The sequence below is a fragment of the Saccostrea cucullata genome, unplaced genomic scaffold (assembly GCF_032062105.1).
Source record: "Saccostrea cucullata isolate Sc308-1 unplaced genomic scaffold, CSIRO_AGI_Scuc_v1 ctg3559, whole genome shotgun sequence".
NCBI lineage: Eukaryota > Metazoa > Mollusca > Bivalvia > Ostreida > Ostreidae > Saccostrea > Saccostrea cuccullata.
In genome coordinates this window covers 20,493-47,824 of record NW_026937860.1, presented here as the reverse complement: position 1 = coordinate 47,824, position 27,332 = coordinate 20,493, and the positions used below count along the sequence as shown (strand labels likewise).

At 34.5% G+C, this 27,332-nt stretch overlaps 1 protein-coding gene across 1 annotated transcript in view; it reads right to left on the bottom strand.

Annotated features, from left to right (window-relative positions):
• Positions 1–27,332, bottom strand: part of LOC134248988 (focadhesin-like) — a gene marked incomplete at both ends in the record, with an annotated part of 68,358 nt that overhangs the window by 21,773 nt on the left and 19,253 nt on the right. The window contains 6 exons of the mRNA XM_062731367.1: positions 219–353; positions 8,437–8,512; positions 14,064–14,122; positions 14,307–14,433; positions 17,829–18,055; positions 24,924–25,028. Coding sequence (XP_062587351.1) covers positions 219–353; positions 8,437–8,512; positions 14,064–14,122; positions 14,307–14,433; positions 17,829–18,055; positions 24,924–25,028 — 729 coding nt within the window. The remainder of the gene's footprint in view (positions 1–218; positions 354–8,436; positions 8,513–14,063; positions 14,123–14,306; positions 14,434–17,828; positions 18,056–24,923; positions 25,029–27,332) is intronic.

Here is a 27,332-nt window from a genome sequence, read left to right as displayed (position 1 = left end):
GTGGGCCTTTTTCTGGGATATAGGCCTTTGTCTGGGGAGTGGGCCTTTGTCTGGGATGTGGGCCTTTGTCTGGGATGTGGGCTTTTGTTGTATATATCACCTTATCTGGGATGTGAACCTTTTTTCTGGAATTTGGATTTTATTGTCAATATTATCTGATCTGATTATTGTAAATGTTACCATTTGTTTGCGATTAAATCCTTCATTGTAAATGTTACCTTGTCTGCGATTTGAGCAAGACTAAAACTTCTGATGTCAAACTTTGACAGAGCTTGGAAGGCAGCCCTGCTAACATCAGGGTCACTGCCCTGAACAAAGAGCCAGAGGGCTGACACAGCATACTGATGGAACCTCTACAAGATAGGAGACCAATGTGATGTAACTGAAAATTATCATGCTCACATGGAAAAATATGATTGTTCTCTCAATTTAGACTTACAGGTGTTATGTTTAATTGATTTATATAAGCAAGAAATCAATATTCATAAATGTAAATTTAAAACTAGAAAAATATCCATAGGACATGAATGCCCCGCAGAGGGTATATTAGTAATGCGACGTGAAAATTTGTATTAATGCAAGAAATTTGATCAGAATATCTTGAATATTGATGCAGTTGAATTGCTTACATCAATATGCATCAGCATATGAAGTTTGACACTAATTTCATTAAAATGAGGTTAAAGGTCAAAGGAAATGCCAAGGTCAAAAACTGTTGATGTAGTTGAAAAGCTCTCATAAGTTTGTTTCAACATATGAAGTTGAAAAAAATATTATAAATGGTTTCTTTAAAACCATTTTAAAACAATTTGATAAAACGGAGGTCAAGGTCAGATAAAAGGCCAAGATCAAAAATGTTAATACAGTTGAATTGCTTACATCAGTATGTATCAGCATATGATGTTTGACACTTATTTAAGACAAGAGGCCCATGGGCCTTATAGGTCACCTGAGTATCATGCAACAACTTTCCAACAATTGAATTTGATTCATGTTTTAATCCAGAGGCCATGAAATTCACAATTTTGAAAGAGGCACCATTGCTTATCATAATTATGCACTCAGCACGTTTACTTTGGTTAGTAATACCAAGAGGTACATGTAGATCACAGCAACAAAGAGAAAATGCATTTCCACTTTATCATTATAAGTTGTGCACCCCATCCCACACGAACCACTGACCCTGGGGCCACATCTTTAAAAATTTTGGAAATTTTATAAATTTTATTTCATCATGTTGTTGATTAATACCAATCTGCAAAGGAAAAGGTTTTCAAAGAATTTGTGCATTTTCACTACATAAACATTAGAGCCCCGCCCTAACTGTAACACAAGAAGCCCTGACCCTGGGGCCCTGAAATTCACAAACCTCAAAGATTGGCATCCTTGCTCCTCATAACTATGTACAAAGTTCATTGATTTAATACCCATGTGCAGAAAAGAAGATTTTTAAAGAGTTTATGCATTTTCACTATATAATCAATAGAGCTCCACCTTAACACCAGAACACCCAACCCAGGGGTCATGAAATTCACAATTTTGGAAGAGGCAGCCTTATTCAAAATAACTATGTACTTGGTTAGTTTATTTAATGCCCAGGAGCAGAAAAGAAGAATTTCAAAGAAATTATGCATTTTCACTATATAATCTATATAGCCCCGCCCTGCCACTAGAATCCCTGACCCTGGGGCCATTAGATTCACAATTTTAGAAGAGGCAGCCTTATTCAACTTAACTTTGCACTTGGTAAGTTTATTAAATGCCCGCAAACAGAAAAAAATATCAAAGAATTACTGCATTTTTACTATAATAACCTATATGGCCCCGCCCTTGCACTAGAACCCCTGACCCTGGGGTCATTAACTTAACAATTTTGGAAGAGGCAGTCATTTTCAATTCAACTATGCACTTGGTTAATTTATTTAATGCCCAGGAGCAGAAAAGAAGAATTTCAAAGAAATTATGCATTTTCACTACCGTATATAACCTATTTAGCCCCGCCCTAGCACTAGAACCCCTGACCCTGGGGCCATGAATTTCACAATTTCGGTAATGCTGATTACAATCATACCAACAGTTTGACTGCTTGATGTCCAGGAGTAAAGAAGATTTTTAAAGATTGCACTAATTTTTGCGGTTTTTGCCCCACCCCCCAGGCCCCAGGGGGGCAGGGACCATGAAATTCACAATTTTTGTTCCCCTTCACCCATAGATGCTATATGCCAAATTTGGTTGAAATTGGTTCAGTGGTTTCAGAGAAGAAGCTGAAAATGTTGAAGTGTTAACGCACGACGGACGACAGATGACGGACGAAAACAGATAGAAATAGTGAGGTCAAGGTCAAAGGAAAGGTCAAGGTAAAAAATGTTGATGCAGTTGCATACCTTACATCAATATGTATCAACGTATGAAGTTTGATATAAATATCTAGAATGATTTCTTTAATTAAAACTGACTTAATCACAATTTGATAAAAGTGAGGTCAAGGTCAAATAAAAGGTCAAGGTAAAAATGTTGACACAGTTGAATTGCTTATATCAGTATTAGGAATGTCAACGAATATTCGAATATTCATTCGATGAGTTGATATTCGAATTAATATAAATGTATGATTCGAATATTCGGTTTTTAAGTATACAAGCATTAATAAGAGAGAAAAATCTGGCAAGTTTTATTGAATCAAGTGCGTACCATTGACTAGGAATAAGATTTGATTAAAAAAAAAAATTAAGACATTTCCGTTGGATTACTTAACAAGAGGCCCATGGGCCACATCGCTCACCTGAGCACTGTGGCTAGGAAAAAGTAGAAATTGGTTTATTATTGAAAAGTTTAAATCCAAAAGTAGTCCCATGTCCAGTCATGGCTTTGCTATTCATGAGAAGAAGATTCTAAAAGAATTTTCCTATATATTTCTATGTAAAACTTTGGATGGCCATTTTGGCCCCGCCCTACCCCTGGGGGTCATGATTTGAACAAACATTAATCTACACTGCCGTAGGATGCTTCCATGTAAATATGATCAATTATGGCTTTGTTATTCTTGAGAAGAAAATTTTTAAAGAATTTTCTATATATTTCTATGTAAAATTTTGGTCGGCCATTGTGGCCCCGCCCTACCCCCGGGGGTCATTATTTGAACAAACTTGAATCTACACTACCTGAGGATGCTTCCATATAAGTTTCATCCTTCCTGGCATAGTGGTTCTTGAAAAGAAAATTTTTAAAGAATTTTCCTATATATTTCTATGTAAAACTTTGGTCAGCCATTGTAGCCCCGCCCTACCCCCGGGGGTCATGATTTGAACAAACTTGAATCTACACTACCTGAGGATGCTTCCATATAAATATGATCAATTATGGCTTTGTTTTTCTTGAGAAGAAGATTTTTAAAGAATTTTCCTATACATTTCTATGTAAAACTTTGGTCGGCCATGGTGGCCCTGCCCTACCCCCGGGGGTCAGGATTTGAACAAACTTGAATCTAAACTACCTGAGCATGCTTCCATATAAGTTTCATCCTTCCTGGCACAGTGGTTCTTGAGGAGAAGATTTTTAAAGAATTTTACTATATATTTCTATGTAAAAACTTTGGTCGGCCATTGTGGCCCCGCCCTACCCCCAGGGGTCATGATTTGAACAAACTTGAATTTACACTACCTGAGCATGCTTCCATATAAGTTTCATCTTTCCTGGCACAGTGGTTCTTGAGAAGAAGATTTTTAAAGAATTTTCCTATATATTTCTATATAAAACTTTGGTCAGCCATTGTGGCCCCGCCCTACCCCCAGGGGTCATGATTTGAACAAACGTGAATCTACACTACCTGAGGATGCTTCCATATAAGTTTCATCTTTCCTGGCACAGTGGTTCTTGAGAAGAAGATTTTTAAAGAATTTTCCTATATATTTCTATGTAAAACTTTGGTCGGCCATTGTGGCCCCGCCCTACCCCCGGGGGTCATGATTTGTATTATATATTTTATAATGCAAATTGTATTTATTTTATCGAATATTCGAATATATTCGAATACTCCTATCGAATATTCGAATATCAATTATTGACAATTTTGACATCCCTAATCAGTATGTATCAGCATATGAAGTTTGACACTGATTTAGGAAAAGTGAGGTCAAAGGAAAGGTCAAGGTCAAAATTGTTGAAGCAGTTGAATTGCTCTAATCAATATGTAACAGCATATGGGGTTTGATAAAAATATTTTGAATGGTATCTTTAAAACTGAGCTAAACATTAATTAAAGATAAGTGAGGTCAAGGTCAAATGAAAGGTCAAGGTCAAATAAAAGTTCAAGGTCAAAAATGTTCATGCATTGGAATTGCTTACATTAATATGTATCAGCAAATGAAGTTTGACAGTGAGGTCAAGGTCAAAGGAAAGGTCAAGGTCAAAAATGTTGATGCAGTTGAATTGCATCAGTATGTAACAGCATATGAGGTTTGATAAAAATATATTGAATTGTATCTTTAAAACTGAGCTAAACACTTATTAAACATAAGTGAGGTCAAGGTCAAATGAAAGGTCAAGTTCCAATAAAAGGGCAAGGTCAAAAATATTGATGCAGTTGAATTGCTTCCACCAGTATCTATCAGCATATGAAGTTTGACACTGGTTTAGGAAAAGTGAGGTCAAGGTCAAAAATGTTCATGCAGTTGCATATTCCTCATCAATATGTATCAACATATGAAGTTTGATAAAATATCTAGAATGGTATTTTTAAAATTGAGCTGAACACTAATTAAAGATAAGTGAGGTCAAGGTCAAAGGAAAAGTCAAGGTCAAAATGGTGATGCAGTTGCATAGCTCTCATCAGTATGTATCAACATGTGAAGTTTCAAAACACCATCTTGTCAATGAATGGTATATTTAAAACTGAGCTAAACACTAAATAAAGAAAAATATGGTCAAGGTCATAGGAAAGGTCCAGGTCAAAATGTTGATGCAGTTGCATAGCTCTCATCAATATCTATCAGAATATGAAGTTTGAAAACACCATCTTGTCAATGAATGGTATGTTTAAAACTGAGCTTAACACTAAATAAAGAAAAGTATGGTCAAGGTCATAGGAAAGGTCCAGGTCAAAATGTTGATGCAGTTGCATAGCTCTCATCAATATCTATCAGCATATGAAGTTTGATGAAACAAGAAATCTGTGAGCGAATGCTCACTAGGAATACCCCCGCTCTGATGAGAATAAACACGATCATGTTAATATACACAAGATCCATTACAGACAGATGCACAGACAAACAGGAAGTTAACATCAGTTTCATATCAAAATTAATCCAACCAAATGGCATGCCTCAACATAAAGTGTACTAAAATTTGAAGCATCTGCAATGAGTAGTTGCTGAGAAAACTGCGACAAAAATTCATAATGTATGAAACGGACAGACGCACAGACAAACAGGAAGTTGACATCCGATTTGAACCAAAATGTATCCCACCGTATGGCATGTCTCAGAGAAGATTGTGTTAAAATTTCAAGCATCTGCGATGAGTAGTTGCTGAGAAAACTGCGACGAAAATTTGTTATGTATGAAACGGACAGACGCACAGACAAACAGGAAGTTGACATCCGATTTGGACAAGAATATATCCCACCGTATGGCACGTCTCAGAGAAGATTGTGTTAAAATTTCAAGCATCTGCGATGAGTAGTTCCTGAGAAAACTGTGACGAAAAATTTGTTACGGACAGACAGACGGACAGACAGACGGACAGACAGACAGACAGACAGACACACAAGGGTAAAACAGTATACCCCCCTCTCCTTTGGAGCGGGGGTATAATTATCTTGGATAGTTTCTTCGAAACAGAGCTTTGAACAGAGCTAAACACTAAGTGTGACAGAAGGACAGAAGGACAGCTAGACGGAAGGACGGAAGATGGACATGACAAACACTATATGCCCCGGTCATATTCATGGCAGGCCATAAAAAAACAGGAAATTAGGTATAAGAGGCCCACAGGCTCATATGCCTTAAAATACATGTAGCCCTTTTTGTTCTTTTATTGGCAGGTTCTTCTTATCATTCATTCTTACATAAAACTTAAATCTCCAGTTGTGTCCCATCCCAATCCCTAGGGATCATGGTTTCTACCATGCCTGTGGATGCTTGCATATTTTAAAATTTTTAGGAATTTTAGTAATACATGTATACCTTTTGCCCATTGTGGTTCAAACCTACACTAAAAGTCATAATTTGAACAAACTTGAATCTTGCCATAGGTGAGGATGCTTCAATATGATGACTTATGATTTTGCTTTTCTTGGGAAAAAGAATTTTAAAGATTAAACAACTTTGATGCTCATTATGAATCAACCCTAAACCCTATCCACAAGGGGTACATTTGAACAAACTTGAAATTACACCACTTTCCACTACATCAGGATGCTTCTACATAAATATGCCTGATATTGTTTGCTGTTCTTCAAGAGAAGATTTTTTGTTTTAAAAATCCTGCATATACCTATCATATAAATCTTTGTTTGCCCATAGCGGCTTCACAACAACAGGTGGATGGGGCTTAAAATTTGAATCTATACTACATGAGGATGCTTCTGATCATGGTTTTGCTGTTCTTGATGAGGTATTAACGGATTTATTTGTCCATAGTGGCTTCACCCACCCCTGGTAGTCTTGATTTAAACAAAATATAATCTACTCTTTTCCAGGAATTAATCTTTCACATGGTTCATTCTGGCTCAGTGGTTCTTGAGAACATAATTACCAAACCCAATTTTCACAACTTCTTCTTTATCTCCTCTAGGAAGAGAGTGTGGCCCTTCATTTAAATACTGTATACAGGGAAATTTTCGCCCCCATTTTATTTTCGCCTCTATCACCCTCGTTGACATCTTTGCTAGCCAAGGATTTCTGACACACTACTCTCCTCATGAACCCTTGGCATACGGAGAAGTAAAAAGACTGGATTGTTTTCAGCACGTGATCTTGAATCTATCAAGTATCATGCACAGATTGCGTCATCCACAGAAATAAAGACGCGTGTTTAAAAAAATTAAGTCAAAGTTTTTTCAAGAATAATTAAGAAGCAATAATTAAGTTATGTTTATTTATTGTTTATAGTACAAATTTGAAGCTTCAATATAGATTCTTAATCACATATTTAGAAGATATTGGATGACACCATAGCTATTAATAGAATTGCATGTTATCTTATGGATCATTGTTTACTTGCGTTGTTCATTTCCGAGATTAAAGAGTCAAGAAGTATCCTGAACACAAATATCGTCATTTACAAAAAACAATTGCTGATTGGTCAATCGGGTGTATCAGAACTCATCTAAAAAAAACCCAAGTTCTCTCAACATCGTATGCCAAGGGATTATGAGGAGAGTAGCGTATCAGAAACCCTTGACTAGCGAAGGTGCCTTGTTGGAAGTGGGTGAATTTAAAACGAGGCCAATTCAAAGTATATAGTAAAATATCTTAAACAAAAATCTTTTTGGGTGAATTTAAAACAGGGCAAACTTATTTCCAAATATGAAAGGGCGAAAATAATACGGGGCAAAAATAACCCTGTGTACAGTAAATTTAAATCCTCCATTCCCAAGGATATCCTCTGTGCCAACTTCAGTAGAAAATGGCCCAATGGTTCTGGAGATAAAGATAAAATTGTAAAAAGTTTATTATGATGTCAGAGACTTTGACATATAAAGGAAAATTTTCATCAGAAAAACTCGCATGAATCTTTGACTCAAGTGAGCTTAATTTGAGATTTATGTATAAATGGCACAGGATTTTTTGAATGATAAAGATTTTGTATCTCCAAGCAAATGAATAAATGTAAAAAAAAAAAAAAAAAATGATCAAAAATTTTAAAGAGTTTGTAACATTATGGAAAGAGATAGGCCCTTCACAGTTGCTGATTTTGCAAATCAAATTGAGAAAAATAGAGTGCCACAATGCAGATAATGATGAATGAATTTTCTGTAATAGGTTCGTCCTGTTTTAAATTCACCCACTTACGACGAGGGCGAAATGGGCGAAAATTAAACGGATGCGAAAATTTCCCCGTATACAGTATATATTTTTTCAGAGAAAGATTTAAGTGCATGGAATTTCTAGAAACTGAAAAAGCAACCAACCTATTCACAATGTTAAGGTATGCAAATTAAATTATAGATTTTCTCAAAATGGCAAAAATATTTTTAATTTGAATAACTTTAACATTTTCAAAATTTGAGACTTTTTATGCTGTAGTAAAGTGGATTCTTTGAAGAAATGTTCTGATTTGATCTGACTGCTTGAATGATTGCTTGCTTCTAATCCCTCATTGTCTTACACATACCAATTTTACACTTGATTCATATCCTGAATTCTTTCTATAGTTTTTTTTTTTTACTTTTGCTTTCCTTTGTTGTATTGAATTTCTTTTTCCAATATCCCATACCTCAAATTCCTCTGTCTTCACTTCCAGTTCTGGTACTAAAGAGAACAGCTTGCAGATTTTCTCCTGAACTATCGATCTATTTACAAAAGAAGGAAAAAATTCAATGTAAAAGCATGGCCATGTATTGTGAAGTTTCGCACATTGACTAATCCTATTTCAAAGCCTCTACAGTAGATAAGAAGGCTTGTAAAAGACAAGACAAACAGATGAGCAGTGTAAAATGACTTAATGAGCACAACCATTCATTTAAATCCCACTGATCAATACTTTATTCAGGAAATGATCAGGGTTTTCATTCATCAATGTCCAATTTGTAGTTGGAACTTAACCATCCCCACAGCATAACAAATGATATCGACGAAGTAAAAATATAGATGTACTGCCCAGCAAAACCAGACACATACAAAAAAAGTTTCTGGTCAGTATCTGAAATCAAAGACTAAAAAAAATGCATAAAAAGAATGTAATATATGTGTCAGATTGTGTGATCTGCGTGTTGTGTATTTGTTGTTAAAGTCAGGAAAATAGAGATGTTTTCTACATCTTAAGATGTATGACAGTGGCTTGTTAGAATTTTCTTCAAATGAACAAAAGTATTCAGAATATACATTAGAGTTAATATGCAGTGATATCAAAAAATCTTGTAATAAATTGAACTGATTTTTAAAATTAATCATACACCTAATACTTCCAATGTTAATCTATTGTAAAAACCAACAAAATTTACATGAGCACACAATTCTTCATGCAAGTTCATTAATCAATAAATATTTCAACAAAGGGTGTAAAAGTAAATCTTTATGCTCTGTTCACACAGAGAGTTTAATTAAGGAATGACTCTGAATCTTGGCCACATTATTCGATTATAACCTGGTTTGGGTCAGTTTACGCTTTATAATCTGCGAAGCGGATTATAAAACATAGGTAATCAGAGATTACAGAGCTCACCTCAACGAATGTTGTCTTTAAATAAGGCAAAGTCACACAATTAACCAACAAAAAATGTACATTCCAAAAATGAAAATATCTAAGCAATTTTGATCTGATACTTTGAAGTAGACCAACATAAAAAATTGAAAGTAGTTCTTCTTCATGAAAATGTAATTCAGCATCTAAAGCAAATTTGAGTTTTCATCTCTTGATGCAACATTTGTGCAAGTTTGGTTTATACAATGTTATAAAAGCCTTAAAGTTTTTTGGTAAAAGACCTGCAACCATAACTTTAACCTGGTCTATTATCTGAAAAATATATATGTCGAATTCAGCATCCGAAGCAAGCCCGGTAGTATCCATCCTTAGATGTATTGTCCATGCAAGTTTGCACATTATAAGGCTCATAGTTAATTGGAAATGAAACATACATCAAAAACTAACATTTTCACTCATCCACAAAATGTAGGTCAGATTCAGCATCCGAAGCAAGCCTGGTAGTATGCATCCTAAGATGTATCATCCATGCAAGATTGGTCATTAAAGAACTCATAGTTACTTGGAAATGAAACCTGCACCAAAAACTTTTACTTGTTCACTCAACCGGAAAATGTAGGTCAGATTCAGCATCCGAAGCAAGTTCGGTAGTGTGCATCCTTAGATTTATCATCCATGCAAGTTTGGTCAACATAGGGCTTAAAGTTACTTGCAAATGAAACCTGCTCCAAACACTTTAACCTGTTCACTCAACTGGAAAATGTAGGTCAGATTCAGCATCCGAAGCAAGCCTGGTAGTATCCATCCTTAGATGTATCATCCATGCAAGTTTGGTCAACATAGGGCTTATAGTTACTTGGAAATGAAACCTGCACCAAAAACTTTAACCTGTTCACTCAACCGGAAAATGTAGGTCAGATTCAGCATCCGAAGCAAGCCTGGTAGTATCCATCCTTAGATGTATCATCCATGCAAGTTTGGTCAACATAGGACTTACAGATACTTGGAAATGAAACCTGCACCAAAAACTTTAACCTGTTCACTCAACCGGAAAATGTAGGTCAGATTCAGCATCCGAAGCAAGGCTGGTTGTATCCATCCTTAGATGTATTATCCATGCAAGTTTGGTCAACATAGGACTTACAGATACTTGGAAATGAAACCTGCACCAAATAACTTTAACCTGTTCGCTCTACCGGAAAAAGTAGGTCAGATTCAGCATCCGAAGCAAGCCCGGTAGTATGCATCCTTAGATGTATCATCCATGCAAGTTTGGTTAACATAGGGCTTATAGTTACTTGGAAATGAAACCTACACCAAAAACTGCACCAAAAATGTTAACCTGCTCCAAAAACATTAACCTGGTCATTCCTTTGCTAAAATTGCAGCATCTGAAACTTTGACTGGTACAATGAAACACACTAGAACCATCTTCCATGCATGTCTAATCAATATAGGACATAGAAGTACTTAAAAAGAAAACTGCTCCAAAAAACTTAACCTTAACCCGGGACGCCGACGCCGAGGGTATTACATAAGCTCCCCCAACTTCGTTGAGGTGAGCTAAAAAGCGTAAACTGACCCAAACCAGGTTATAATCGAATAATGTGGCCAAGAATTAGAGTCATTCCTTATAATTTAATTTTAAATTAATTGTGCTGCTTTTTATGAGTTCAAATTTGCCACTCAATAATACATCCTTAGTAACGGAAGTGGTATGAAACAAGGGGAGGTAATAACTGATACACAGATCTAGCAGCCATGATGTTTGTTTACATGAGGTAAGATCGAGCTACTGTTTGAAGTTAAAGGTACATTTATTAAATCTGGAATTTTCCATGAATCCCAAGGACTGGAAATGAGGGGATTGCATGGATGCAGATGATTCAGCTGGTTGTCAAGGGGGGGTGTCCCCATACCAAACCAGGTTATTGAGAAATAATTTGCGTTCCTTTTTGGAAATCAACCAATAAGAGACTAGAATACAAACAAAACTAAATTATTTCAAATTAAACGTAAGTTACTGCAAATTAAATTCAAATCATGTTTAAACGGAGAGTATTTAATGCGAATTACAGTGAAATATCAGTATCTCGATGTTGATGGGACCTGGATACAACTTCAAGATATCCGGGGGTTCAAGATATTGGAAGTTAACTTCCAAAGTCGAATCAATAATTTCCCGTTTAGTTTAATTCGAATTAATTTACTGCCCATTAAATTACTTCACATGAGCTCTGTGTGAAAGCTAGGCGAAGCTGATTCAAATTTAATTTTGACACATACGTAAGGCCAGAATAAAGTCACAGGACACATATTGGTGGTTAGATATAGGTACCTGTACTTAATTTGGTTCAAAAATCAAGGAAAAGTATGTTAATTTCTTAATGTATACCTGTAGCCACTATATAATAATCATATCAAATGGATGGCTCTGCAATAAAATAAGTCTACATACATGACATGATTTACAAATGATGTCATAATAGTCTTACTGAATAGCCTTTTTGTAGAATTAAATTTTATTACATTTTTACCCATGAAATACTGTAATTTATTCATTGAATAAAAATGATATCCTGTCACAGTGTGAAAGGATATCAAAATGATATCCTGTCACAGTGTGAAGAATATCAGAAGTGCGGGAAAAATCTCAATTTCCCTTACCATAACGAAGATTGCTGTAAAAAAAAATCTTCCTTGAACCAATATAAGATAGATGAAAAAAAAATAAACCATTCTGCCAGCGAATAAAACTGTCAAAATTACCAAAAATATGTTGCTAAATCCATGTTTACAGTGTTTTTACCTCACTAAGCTATGACGTCTCAACCGCTCAACTATAACATCACGAGCCAATGACCATTACAAAAAGACAGAGGCAAAGGAAAATTCAAAGAACTTTTTTTTTAAAAATGTAATAAACAGAAAATTCAATGGTTTGTAGTTGAATATGGAATTTATTTCACTCGTGAGACAGGATTTTTTTATATTTTCACTCGTGCTTCACACTCGTGAAAATATCAAAAAATCCTGTCCCACTCGTGAAATAAATTCCATATTCAACTACAAAACATTGAATATCCTCTATTTATTTAGCATTAGTTTAATTCGCATTAGCTGTCATGTGAACACAATTTAATTCGCATTATTTTACTTTGCATTAGTTTACTTAACATTACTGTATAGCAGGTTAAAATCGCGGTCAGAAAAGATCGCGATTTGTTCAATCTTCAGCAAATCACGGTCGTTTGAATTCGCGGAAAGGAAAAAAAATACATACATTTTTTAAACAGTACTTGCAAGAATTTTTCTTAAGTTACATATTGTGTGAACTAGCTGTCATTTCCAGTCTCTATTATATCGCATATCAGACAGGAAAGGCAAGTCTATATATTGTGTCAATTGTGAGCCCGATTGAATAATTATGAAACACCGGACTGATCCCGATTTGAAGTCAAAATAATGCTACGCATCCAGAATTTTTTTTTAATTTCCGAGTCCAAATAAAAAAAATTATACAGTACTGAGTAGTCCAAATGTTGAACTTTTAATCATATAATTGAAATTAATTAATTGTTTCTACCCTGTTTACTACGCTTGTGCCTTGATTAAAGGTAATGACTGAGTGAACGTACGGGTGAAATTATACAAGCTAATTATAGATTGCAAAATTACTGTAATCGTTAGCCATAGAAATTAATTTAACAATGCATAAGCTTTGAAAACACTAATAACAACTACGTGTTTGTAATTGATCCATACGCTCGCATAAGTCCAAGGACAGTCTACATCTAATCACCGATGATAATAAAATTTCAGTTTATTCTTATAAATAATTTCAAGAATTATTCACTGTATGTTGAATTCGCGGAATTTCTTTTTCCGCAAATATAGCGAATATTAACTCCGCGAGTTAATTTCCTGCTGTACAGTAATTTACTGCGAATTAAACTATCTGTGTGAACAGGGCATTATTGAAACAAATATCCTTGAAAGGATATTACAATGAGAAACAGATTAAAGCAGGAGTCTCTCATGAGACACTAGCTCTACTAATTTGAAAGTCCCAGCTATTTATTTTTACACTATTTTACCCTCAAAATTGCTAATCCTTAGATATCTCAAAGATTTTTCTTGTTCCAATTGAATTCAAAATGAGTTTTGACTGTATTTGAAACATACTGTAATACCACCAACATAAATTTCCATATACCGTACGAGTAGAATTTTTAGCGAGAATTTAATTTTGGCATTGTTAGCGCTCAGGTTCCTGAGATCGCTAAAATTAAATATCGCTAAAAATTAGTTGCATTTTATTTATAATGGTTTCTTTAGTTAGCATTTTTAAATTGCTAAAATGAACTCTCGCTAAAAATAAATTACCAACTTCTAAGGAGAAATCGCTAAATTTGCGTCTCGCTAAAATTTCCACTTATACGGTATTAACATAGAGGCCTCGATTTCAGTACATTTCAATATTTTGCTCGTTTTCCTATTAGAATCCCATATTATTGCCCTTTAATTGATACAATTTTTTTTCATTACTTCTAATGAAAGGAACATGATCCTTCATTTGAGCAAATTCATTGAAATTTGTCCCTTGGTTTGAGGTAATTTGTGAAATGCTACACAACAAATTCCAGGTGACACAGTTAAAAGTTTTTGCGAGGCTTGACTAAGGTGAACTGGTCTTATACCTGGAATCATGAGTAAGTTTTTCTCCTAACACAGACCACGCTGAAAGGATGTCAATCACCTGAAATGAAATAACATCAGTAAATAATTTTTGGGGGGCTCTGATAACGAAAAATCTTTTGAATTATCATTTCTAAATCCACATAAACAAAAGATCTTACTCAATAATATGAAATATTGCATTTACAGTGCATTCTAAAGTAGCTAGACCAGTACTTTAACCTTGCATTGATGCAAAAACTTACTTCATCTTTACACAAGTAGTAAAGCCCCTCTAAGGCAAGGGAGGCCACAGGAGAATCCACTTCCTGTATGGAGTTTTCCAGTAATTCTGACAAGGGAGACAACATATCACTGCCATGCTGCTCTCCCCTGAAGTAAAAACAAATAAATATGTGATATATGCTGTAGACTTTTCTTTTTACCTATTAAACAAAATTACACTTTCAAATTGATAGAATTACTTCCTATTAAAGACAAAAAATCTCATGTATGAATACTTGTCAAGACTAAACAAACAGATGAGCAGTGTATAATGACTTTAAATGAGCAAAACCATTCATTTAACATGTAATAAAAAAATCTAGGAAAGTCTTTATAAATTTTATTCTTTGGTATAGAGGGAGTCGCAAATAAGAGATAGGTACCAAAAATGTTATAATGAGTATCTAGCCAAGTGCTTCTTGAGAAGAAGATTTTTTAAATGAATCCATCAAATTGTTGCTTTTTTTAAAATCATCTCAACTGTACAGGTTCTAGAGAAGAAGAGAACTCCGCTTTTAAAACTCAAAGACAATCAATGCTACCTGCTTAGTATCAAATGATATATCATTATAGGATTATGTACACTAGCTATTATCTTCCTTCATTTTTATGACCACATACATGGACCTTTCTGTGGAGATGTTAATAAACTGGACAGATAATAATTTAAAAATGGCATGTTTCTTGGATCATGTATCAGATGCATTATTACACTGATGCATCACCCCACAGCAGCTCTTTATGAAGGTTACAGTGTCTCAAATACAAATCAACTTTCAATGTCCAGAGTTTTAAAAATTGGTCTTGTCATAAGAAATACACCTCTGAAATACGAAAGCCCTTGTAGCAACAAAAGAGATATTATGGTTAATATAAAAGTTTTTCAAAAACCTTATGCTCCTTAACTAAATGAAGGAACTTAAACAAGATAACAAATGTTTTGTTGTATAAAAAATAAAATAAATCAAGAAAATAGCAATTAAAACCATTACCATTCAACAACTTACAGGTAACTCTTGATACCTCGAAGTCCGCGGGACCGAGGAAAAACTTCAAGAGATCAAGATTTCGAGTTTTCAAGAGTCCGGAATTTTCCGGGTTTATTTGACAGGTTTTAAAATTAGTCTTACTGGATGTAATGATTTTCATGCAGTGCTAACCTTTAACATGTGGTTTTTATAAAACAACAATATGTTTTCTTATTTTAGATGAATATTTGTTAAACTGAGTAAAACAAAAAATGTACATCGTCAGTTCATGTTTATTTATTTATTCTTTATCATACGGGTATCATACTATGCATTCATTACACATTTTACAGTGTCGTGTGGTACATAGCATATTGTTACTTTTCCAAACATGTGAATTGAACGAAGTTCTGTAAGTATTTGTCCAACAATAGTTGTCATATTGCCATTGAGGCTGTTTCTGAATTTTCATATTTCGTTAAACTTTGACACTGATTCGAAATAAAAATTAAATTTATTAAGTGTTTCATCTTGTAATCTGCAATTACAATTTCTCAGTGACACTGCATTTCTAAATTATCGTAATAAAGTCAATGATAATTATTTTAATAGCATCTAGGCAACATAAGATTAATTATAATTCAATTATCACCTTGCAGTATAAGTGTCACCTGAATAATCATCCTGTTACACGAGACCAGCATCTTCTGCCTGGGGCCATTAAATGACCAGGTAATGTTGCTAATTATGTAATTTTGTATACACATAGCCACTTCGAGGTATCGAGGGTAAATTTCAAGAGAATATGCATAGCGGGACTACATTTTGACTTAGAGGGATCAAGGGTTTCGAGAGATCAAGAGTTTGAGAAATCAAGAGTAAATTTGCTTAGTTATATAGGGGAACAATTTGGGACCGGACTCACTTCGAGCGATCAAGAACTTCGAGAGATCGAAGTTCGAGCCATCAAGAGTTACCTGTATCTTTATCCTATGTAAATCGGTAAGTTGACAACAACTGTCCCAATCCTTTTTTTTAATTATGCCTTTATGTTCTTTTAAAAGTTGCTATGGTATCATTATGTCACCAAAAAAAAAAATCATGTTCTTTGCAATTTACAGATTCTCTTTTTTTTTCTTTTTTTAAAAATGACAGTAGTTTTTCTATGAAAAATTTCAATGCAATGTTTTCCCCCTAACTAAGACCATCTTAGTTCAATTTTTAATCCATGGAGTGAACTATTAAGTGAAATGAATGAACAGATTGATTACCGTAGAGACGACATTACATGCCATAACAACTCTGATCTAGGGATATCAAGCTATCATCAAAAGTAATACGTCCAGCGATATTAATAAAATCACCCTGTGACCAGGAGTCATCAAGATTTAAAGTCCATAGATGTAAATAACTGTCTTGTGCACTGAAATACATCGTCTGTAATCTTGGTGATAAAATGACTGGGTCTTCATTGATATTGTGCTTTATATTTGAGAAATTGGACTCGGAACAGCAGGTCTAAATCCTCCTCTGCTGTGCCCTCCACGATCCCACAGTAAAGAAGAGGTCAGAGCCTGCTCAGATTAAGATTGGCCAATAATGACAATCTCTGTCAAGGTCAAACACTGCTTAATGCTGCTTCTATCCTAATGTCACAAATCAAGCAAATACACTCATAATAGTGTGGTGATAAATGAGATTTTTTCTCCGTTTCTTTGAAAAGAAATTAATTGAGACAAAAATATCAAATTCCAATCATTTTCATGTTGTTTATGTAACAAAACAGGACTTATTATACCTCTATTGCTATTACTCTATAAAATTAATACCATAAATCTGTCTATCTCCCTGAGAAGATTTTACTTCCTTCATCTGAGGACTATTCCCTGAAAAATCAGAGCTACTCCATAGAACTACTCCTTCATGAATATTCATTAGTAACTTTGATGTCAAAACATTTCGACATGCAAAGTCAAAATTATACTGAAATCTTAGCAAAATGAAAAAAACAATAACCTTTATATATTTATATATATATATACATTATTTTTCTTTGTATTGATGCATTACTGTAAACCAACTTTTATTCGCGTGCGAGAAATATTCGTGAGTTTCACGACTGACTTAAACTTGCGAATATTAATCGCCGCGAATCAATAATTTTGCTTAGTATTTGTAGGAAATGTTTCCTTGGTCACAAAAATTAATCGCCGCTGTTTGATTTCAAACGGACGAATCACGAATAATAGATGATGTGAATAATAGTTGGTTTACAGTATATATCTAATAAAATTTAGTTAACTCTATAAAAAGTGTTGCCATTTGAAGATTAACAATGTTTGGATCCATAGCCGCATTTATTATAAGCTGGATAAGGAAAAGGTGCTACACAGAAAGACAGACAGCTAAACAGACAGACGGACAGGTCTGAACACAATGCCAAACTTTTTATTACCAACAGAATGTGGAAACCTAAGATTGGGTATCTACATTTTGTTTCTTTTATCAGTCACATATAAATTCTACAACCATCACCTGAGTAGGCAGACATCCCTTATGGCCTTGGCTTTTGCCAGCTTCACTTCGTCCACCCCTTCCTTAGTCAGTATGGCTTCCGCTGGCTCCGAGATGGCCTTCAGAAGGTACGGGAAGCACCTGTCTTGTAGCTTCCAGAGGTCCACCAGCAACTGTATGGACAGAGCCTTCAAACGAGGAGTGGATCCAAAAGTTTGTATGGTCCTTAAGACGGGAGGGATACTGAACTGTCAAAATACATCAAAATTCACATGACATGTAAGTCAATACCTATTGTGAAACAAAAGGATGACAGAGTACCAGAGCCTGGGAAGGGGTCATGCCATGCCCTGTGTGCTGTCAAAAAATTGAGGGCAATGCATTATTAGTGCACTATTTAATGCCTTCTCCCTTCAAAATGTGAGAGAGCATGAATTTCTAGTTTCTTAGGGCTTTCAGAAAACTTCATGGAAGCTAGAAGGAATCTGTGATATAGGATAAAATCAGAACCACAGTCCAACAAATTGAAATCCCCTGGCGAGGAACCACACTTTCACTCCCATTATTATTCTGGACAACTGACCTCAGCTTTACAAAAAGTCACACACATAGAAAATAATGTATAACAACTGCTTCGCACAATAAAGTTCCATTGCAACAAAGTCTATTTAACTTGGCCTGGTCCTTGATCACTAAATTGAATTTTTTTAAATTGTTTAATAAAGTTAAATTATTCTGAATACACATGAACTTCCCATGTAAGAAGATGACTTTTTTGACGTTAATTAAGAAATAAATAACAAGTTTATAAACTTCAATGGGAATTGAAGTGGGTTGGTCACGTGATCAAATCCTGTGAAGGCCAAAGGCCTTCTCAGAAGATTTGATCACGTACCCACCCACTTCAATTCCCATTGAAGTTTATAAACTTGTTATTTATTACTTATATATACATTTGAGACAGACAATGAATATTTTCGAATTAAATTATTGCACTAACTGTCCGCAGTAGATTTTGAAAAATGACGCAAGGTGTAAATCGGCTTGAATGGCGGTTACGCTTCGAATTCACCAGGCTAAGGATTTTATTTCTAAGGGAATATTTTTTGAAAGGCTACTTCTGATCGGTAATAGTGAACAGATTGTTGTCTGGGAATATTTTTATTCGTGAAAACTGATAATCAATGCTGAAAAGACACTAGAAACACGTCCGATTCAAAGATCTATGATAAAAAGTTGGAGGAATTTCGGTCGCTCAAAAGGGATAGATGGATCCGATGGATGGAAACACTTGACCGAGCCAGTTAATTTGCAATCAATTGGATTTGCTCAAAAACATTCAATCTACGATTTCAATGAATAAAGGCATATTTATGATGAAAATATGGAGACACTGGTGACAGGTTATTGTTACGTCACAACTCCGAAGTGTTTCTGGCGTGATTGCAATGCTTTGGTATGTTCCAACAGATTTACACATTTATCGTGAGTAGAATTTAATGAAAATATTTTAGTTTTTTACGGAATTTTAACTAAAGGTCTTCCCAAAAAATTAGGATAAAGGTTAGAGACTGTGCAGCTGACAAAAGTGTCATAAAAGTTGTAAACAAATGCTAGTTTTCATGTGTATATTCTCTATGTACGAAGGTTAAATCGATAGCCCAAAAATGTATGAAATACTCGTTTACATTGTAAATAAAATAATAATTATTTTACTTGCTTATTTTGTTCATTTCTATACATGAAAAGCAAGTAGAGCAAGTCATTTTGTACCGGTAGAGATCATTGCGCCGTGTGATTAGGTCACGTATTGACCCCTGACCTCTGACAAACTTCATACAGATGTTCTCTGTATGTTTATATAATGGAGAGATACTACAAATGTATATATTGAAACTTGAAATAAAGAAATTACTTCCATCAATCTCCGTCTAAAGATTTGTCAAATCCTATCACATGTTTTGTTTTATTTTGTCAGAGATACATGTATATGCATTATTGTAAAATAATACCCATCTTCGCTAGCCAAGGGTTTCTGATACGCTACTCTCCTCATAAACCCTTGGCATACGGTGAAGTCAAAAGACGGGATTATTTTCGTCACGTGATCTTGAATCTATCAGGTACCCACAGATTGCGTCATCGACAGAAATAAAGACACGTGTTAAAAAAAAAATAAATTAAAGTTTTTTCAAGAATAATTTAGAAGCAATTAATTGAGTAATGTTTATTTATTACTTATAGTACAAATCGGAAGCTTCAATATAGATTCTTAATCACATATTTAGAAGATATTGAATGACACCATAGCTATTCATAGAATTGCATGTTATCTTACGGATCGTTATTTACTTGCGTTTTTCAATTCCGAGATTAAAGAGTCAAGAAGTATCCCGAACGCAAACATCGTCATGTACAAAAAGCAATTGATGATTGGTCGACAGGTGTGTACTGAAATCCAATCAGAACTCTGGAAAAAAATCCTGATTTTTATGAACACCGTATGCCAAGGGTTTATGAGGAGAGTAGCGAATCCGAAACCCTTGGCTAGCGAAGATGAATAATACCATGATATACATATATTTTAGAATGTCCCCTGGTATTTTGATATGGTCCCTAAACAAGAGGCCCATGGGCCACATCGCTCACCTGAGAAGCTTTGACCATTCTGTTCTTTACCAGATTTCACCCTTGTTATACATAATGCATCCCCACCCTACCCCACTGATCATAATTTAGACATTTTGAAATCTACACTATCCCATGATCTTTCCATGGGCACATATGTTTCAGCTTTTTTGGCCCAGTGGTTCCTGAGAAGAAGATTTTCAAAGATTTTTCCTATATATTTCTATGTAAAACTTTGATTCCCCATTGTGGCCCCGCCCTTCCCCCGGGGGTCATGATTCCTACAATTTAGAATCTACATTATACCAGGATGCTTCCACATAAGTTTCAGCTTTTCTGGCCCAGTGGTTCTTGAGAAGAAGATTTTCAAAGATTTTTCCTATATATTTCTATGTAAAACTTTGATTCCCCATTGTGGCCCCGCCTTCCCCCGGGGGTCATGATTCCTATAATTTAGAATCTACATTATACCAGGATGCTTCCACATAAGTTTCAGCTTTTCTGGCCCAGTGGTTCTTGAACAGAAGATTTTCAAAGATTTTTCCTATATATTTCTATATAAAACTTTGATTCCCCATTGTGGCCCCGCCCTTCCCCCGGGGGTCATTATTTGAACAATTTAGAATCTACATTATACCAGGATGCTTCCACATAAGTTTCAGCTTTTCTGGCCCAGTGGTTCTTGAGAAGAAGATTTTCAAAGATTTTTCCTATATATTTCTATGTAAAACTTTGATACCCCATTGTGGCCCCGCCCTTCCCCCGGGGGTCATGATTTGAACAATTTAGAATCTACACTATACCAGGATGCTTCCACATAAGTTTCAGCTTTTCTGGCCCAGTGGTTCTTGAGAAGAAGATTTTCAAAGATTTTTCCTATATATTTCTATATAAAACTTTGATTCCCCATTGTGGCCCCACCCATCCCCCGGGGGTCATTATTTGAACAATTTAGAATCTACATTATACCAGGATGCTTCCACATAAGTTTCAGCTTTTCTGGCCCAGTGGTTCTTGAGAAGAAGATTTTCAAAGAGTTTTCCTATATATTTCTATGTAAAACTTTGATTCCCCATTGTGGCCCCGCCCTTCCCCCGGGGGTCATGATTTGAACAATTTAGAATCTACACTATACCAGGATGCTTCCATATAAGTTTCAGCTTTTCTGGCCCAGTAGTTCTTGAGAAGAAGATTTTCAAAGATTTTCCTATATATTTCTATGTAAAACTTTGATACCCCATTGTGGCCCCGCCCTTCCCCTGGGGGTCATGATTTGAACAATTTAGAATCTACACTACCCCAGGATGCTTCCACATAAGTTTCAGCTTTACTGGCCCAGTGGTTCTTGAGAAGAAGATTTTTTAATGACCCCACCCTATTTTTGTCTTTTCTTGATTATCTCCCCTTGCGAGGGGATATGTCCCGTCATTTTAACAATTTAAATTCCCCTTTACCCAAGGATGCTTTGTACTAAGTTTGGTCAAAATTGGCCCAGTGGTTCTTGAGAAGAAGTCGAAAATGTGAAAAGTTTACAGACGGAAAGACAGACGGACGGACGGAAGGACAGACGGACGGACGACGGACAAAATGTGATCAGAAAAGCTCACTTGAGCCTTCGGCTCAGGTGAGCTAAAAATACCCAGATGATACGGTTTTCCCTAAACTTTGTATATGTACTGAAGTGAATGTAAGTTATACATGTGATAAAAAATTGAAGAGATTTTCTATTGTCATTTCATACAATTAAAGTGCAGCTAATAGTTTACTTAAATTTCAAAATGGTTCCATAATTTTATGAATAGTGGGGCCATTGACTTGACTTTTCCAGGCACTGATGCACTGATGAAATAAAACTCTATATCATCTTGGGCTTATAAATTCAGTAGAATACAGAGTTTATACTTTAACATCGCCTTGTGATGAGCTACATGAATAAACTTTAAACTTTGCTTGTACTTTGACTTTTACCTTTGTCATTTAACTGTTTCATTTTTCATTACCCTGTGTTAAGCTACATGTACAGTAGAATACTTTGTACTTTGACTTAATCTTTACCTTGTGTTGAGCTACATGTACAGTAGAATACTTTGTACTTTGACTTAATCTTTACCTTGTGTTGAGCTACATGTACAGTAGAATGCTTTGTACTTTAATTGACTTAATCTTTACCTTGTGTTGAGCTACATGTACAGTAGAATACTTTGTACTTTAATTGACTTAATCTTTACTTTGTGTTGAGCTACATGTACAGTAGAATACTCTGTACTTTAATTGACTTAATCATTAACCTTGTTGACCTACATGTACAGTAGAATACTTTGTACTGTAATTGACTTAATATTTACCCTGTGTTGAGCTACATGTACAGTAGAATACTTTATACTTTAACTGACTTAATCTTTACTTTGTGTTGAGCTAAGCTACATGTACAGTAGAATACTTTGTACTGTAATTGACTTAATCTTTACCTTGTGTTGAGCTACATGTACAGTAGAATACTTTGTACTTTAATTGACTTAATCCTTACCTTGTGTTGAGCTACATGTACAGTAGAATACTTTGTACTTTAATTGACTTAATCTTTACCCTGTGTTGAGCTACATGTAGAATACTTTGTACTTTAATTGACTTAATTAAGTTAGTTAATCTTTACCCTGTGTTGAGCTACATGTACAGTAGAATTCTTTGTTCATTAATTGACTTAATCCTTACCTTGTGTTGAGCTACATGTACAGTAGAATACTTTGTACTTTAATTGTCTTAATCTTTACCCTGTGTTCAGCTACATGTACAGTAGAATTCTTTGTTCATTAATTGACTTAATCCTTACCTTGTGTTGAGCTACATGTACAGTAGAATACTTTGTACTTTAATTGACTTAATCTTTACCCTGTGTTGGGCTACATGTAGAATACTTTGTACTTCAATTGACTTAAGTTAGTTAATCTTTACCCTGTGTTGAGCTACATGTACAGTAGAATGCTTTGTTCATTAATTGATTTAATCCTTACCTTGTGTTGAGCTACATGTACAGTAGAATACTTTGTACTTTGACTTAATCTTTACCCTGTTTTGAGCTACATGTACAGTAGAATACTTTGTACTTTAATTGACTTAATCTTTACCTTGTGTTGACCTACATGTACAGTAGAATACTTTATACTTTAATTGACTTAATCTTTACTTTGTGTTGAGCTAAGCTACATGTACAGTAGAACACTTTGTACTTTAATTGACTTAATCTTTACCTTGTGTTGAGCTACATGTACAGTAGAACACTTTGTACTTTGACTTAATCTTTACCTTGTGTTGAGCTACATGTACAGTAGAATACTTTGTACTTTGACTTAATCTTTACCTTGTGTTGAGCTAAGCTACATGTACAGTAGAATACTCTGTACTTTAATTGACTTAATCATTAACCTTGTTGACCTACATGTACAGTAGAATACTTTGTACTGTAATTGACTTAATATTTACCCTGTGTTGAGCTACATGTACAGTAGAATACTTTATACTTTAACTGACTTAATCTTTACTTTGTGTTGAGCTAAGCTACATGTACAGTAGAATACTTTGTACTGTAATTGACTTAATCTTTACCTTGTGTTGAGCTACATGTACAGTAGAATACTTTATACTTTAATTGACTTAATCTTTACTTTGTGTTGAGCTAAGCTACATGTACAGTAGAATACTTTGTACTGTAATTGACTTAATCTTTACCTTGTGTTGAGCTACATGTACAGTAGAATACTTTGTACTTTAATTGACTTAATCCTTACCTTGTGTTGAGCTACATGTACAGTAGAATACTTTGTACTTTAATTGACTTAATCTTTACCCTGTGTTGAGCTACATGTAGAATACTTTGTACTTTAATTGACTTAATTATGTTAGTTAATCTTTACCCTGTGTTGAGCTACATGTACAGTAGAATTCTTTGTTCATTAATTGACTTAATCCTTACCTTGTGTTGAGCTACATGTACAGTAGAATACTTTGTACTTTGACTTAATCTTTACCCTGTGTTGGGCTACATGTAGAATACTTTGTACTTTAAATGACTTAAGTTAGTTAATCTTTACCCTGTGTTGAGCTACATGTACAGTAGAATGCTTTGTTCATTAATTGATTTAATCCTTACCTTGTGTTGAGCTACATGTACAGTAGAATACTTTGTACTTTGACTTAATCTTTACCCTGTTTTGAGCTACATGTACAGTGGAATACTTTGTTCATTAATTGACTTAATCTTTACCCTGTGTTGAGCTATATGTACAGTACGTAGAATACTTTGTACTTTGACTTAATCTTTACTTTGTGTTGAGCTACATGTACAGTAGAATGCTTTGTACTTTAAATGACTTAATCTTTACCCTGTGTTGAGCTACATGTACAGTAGAACACTTTGTTCATTAATTGACTTAATCTTTACCTTGTGTTGAGCTACATGTACAGTAGAATGCTTTGTACTTTAATCTTTACCTTGTGTTGCGCTACGCTAGGGACAGCCTTCATGATACTGAGCTTGTACTCTGGGTGGATGCACTTGTTCAGCTGGTAGATGTACAGGGGTAAAAAGTAGCATGCCTATGTAAAAAAATAATTATTTTGTAAAACATCTTTCAAAATGAACTTTTTTGAGGTCAGTTGTTCCTATATATAAAAGGATTATGTTTACCACCTTATCATTTCTTAACCAATATTTCTTTTTATAATTACCTTATCTTAGTAATAAGTGCATTTATTTCAAAATCAACATGTTTCTGATCCGTGATCGGCTGTATTTCATGAATTTGACAATATTGGTGTTTGTGTGATTAATATTTAAATTATAATGTATGCTTTAAATTAAAAGTTTTTAAAAATACATTACAATATACAAAAGGAACAGATTACATTAAATAAACGTAGTTTGAAAACACTTGTAGTGTTGTGCGTGATGTTTTAGGTAAATAAAGATGGAGCTGAAGGAGTTGCCTATCCCATTAGTATATAGGTCGATCACTTCAAGAACATGTACCTTTCACCCAAAACATACCCAGAACTCAAAAAACAGGAAATGGAAGATTCACTGTCATATCGGTAATTCAGGCTGAATATAGTGATTGTACTAGTGCCTATGATAAGTAAATGTTTACATCTATGCTTGGAAATAACTGAGAATAAATATGGAATCGTTAATAGTGTTAAGTTGTAACTTCACTATAGGTAGATATAATTCAAGCTTATGTAGCTGTAGTGAATGAAGTTGACCAAAATCTCAAATCAAGTTGTACACAACTCAATATCTAAACTTAGAAAAAGCAAAATACTGTATGTTACGATTTATTATCCCCTCATTCATTTCATTTCTCTGATTTCATTGATTTTAATATTTGAAGATCCCACAAAAAATGACAAAATTAAAGTATATCTATTTAAATCAAGGAAGCATTTGCCAGCCATTCTGGTAAAAATTATGACAATTCTGTTAAACACAAATGGAAAAACTACCCCACCCCCCTTCCCCATCACAAACACAAGCTTGCATTTTTGTTACAATACATCATTTCCAACTCTGTTGTGAGGGGGGATAACAGATAGAAATTAACAATGTTTTTTTATTGTATAGAATCTTAATTGGGCAGGAAGTATAAACAAGACAAAATTGAAAATAGGATTGGGATTGGATTCCAATAATACAGAATTTAATCAGCCAGCATAGCAATAAAAACCCTCCACTATCTAACCCTTGTGTCTATAAAGTCTTGTGTTTTAATTTCCCTATCATACAGAAGCTGACAATAATTTACAGGATGTAAGAAAAACAATTTCTGGTGTTCTATTTGAGGTAAATCAACACTGTAAATTATCCTGTCCAATAACTGGAGGCCTGTAGAGAACAAGAGGCAATCTAGAATTTATAGGTCCCCGAAATTAAGCCTAGTTTATCCAGGAATTTAAAGCTAATGTAGAATCAGTGTTTTTATGATCTCGTTCAAATTTCATATTTAAAGACAGAAAAACATAAATGGTAATGTCCCCATTCTCAATTGTATGAGTCTAAGAATAAGAGACTTATAAACTAACTATCCCCACTCTCAATTGTATTAGACTGAGTATAAGTATAAACTAACTATCCCCACTCTCAATTGTATTAGACTGAGTATAAGTATAAACTAACTATCCCCACTCTCAATTGTATAAGACTGAGTATAAGTATAAACTAACTATCCCCATTCTCGATTGTATTAGACTGAGTATAAGTATAAACTAACTATCCCCACTCTCAATTGTATTAGACTGAGTATAAGTATAAACTAACTATCCCCACTCTCCATTGTATTAGACTGAGTATAAGTATAAACTAACTATCCCCACTCTCGATTGTATTAGACTGAGTATAAGTATATACTAACTATCCCCACTCTCGATTGTATTAGACTGAGTATAAGTATATACTAACTATCCCCACTCTCAATTGTATTAGACTGAGTATAAGTATAAACTAACTATCCCCACTCTCAATTGTATTAGACTGAGTATAAGTATAAACTAACTATCCCCACTCTCCATTGTATTAGACTGAGTATAAGTATAAACTAACTATCCCCACTCTCCATTGTATTAGACTGAGTATAAGTATAAACTAACTATCCCCACTCTCGATTGTATTAGACTGAGCATAAGTATATACTAACTATCCCCACTCTCGATTGTATTAGACTGAGTATAAGTATATACTAACTATCCCCACTCTCAATTGTATTAGACTGAGTATAAGTATATACTAACTATTGTATTAGACTGAGTATAAGTATAAACTAACTATCCCAACTCTCAATTGTATTAGACTGCGTATAAGTATAAACTAACTATCCCCACTCTCCATTGTATTAGACTGAGTATAAG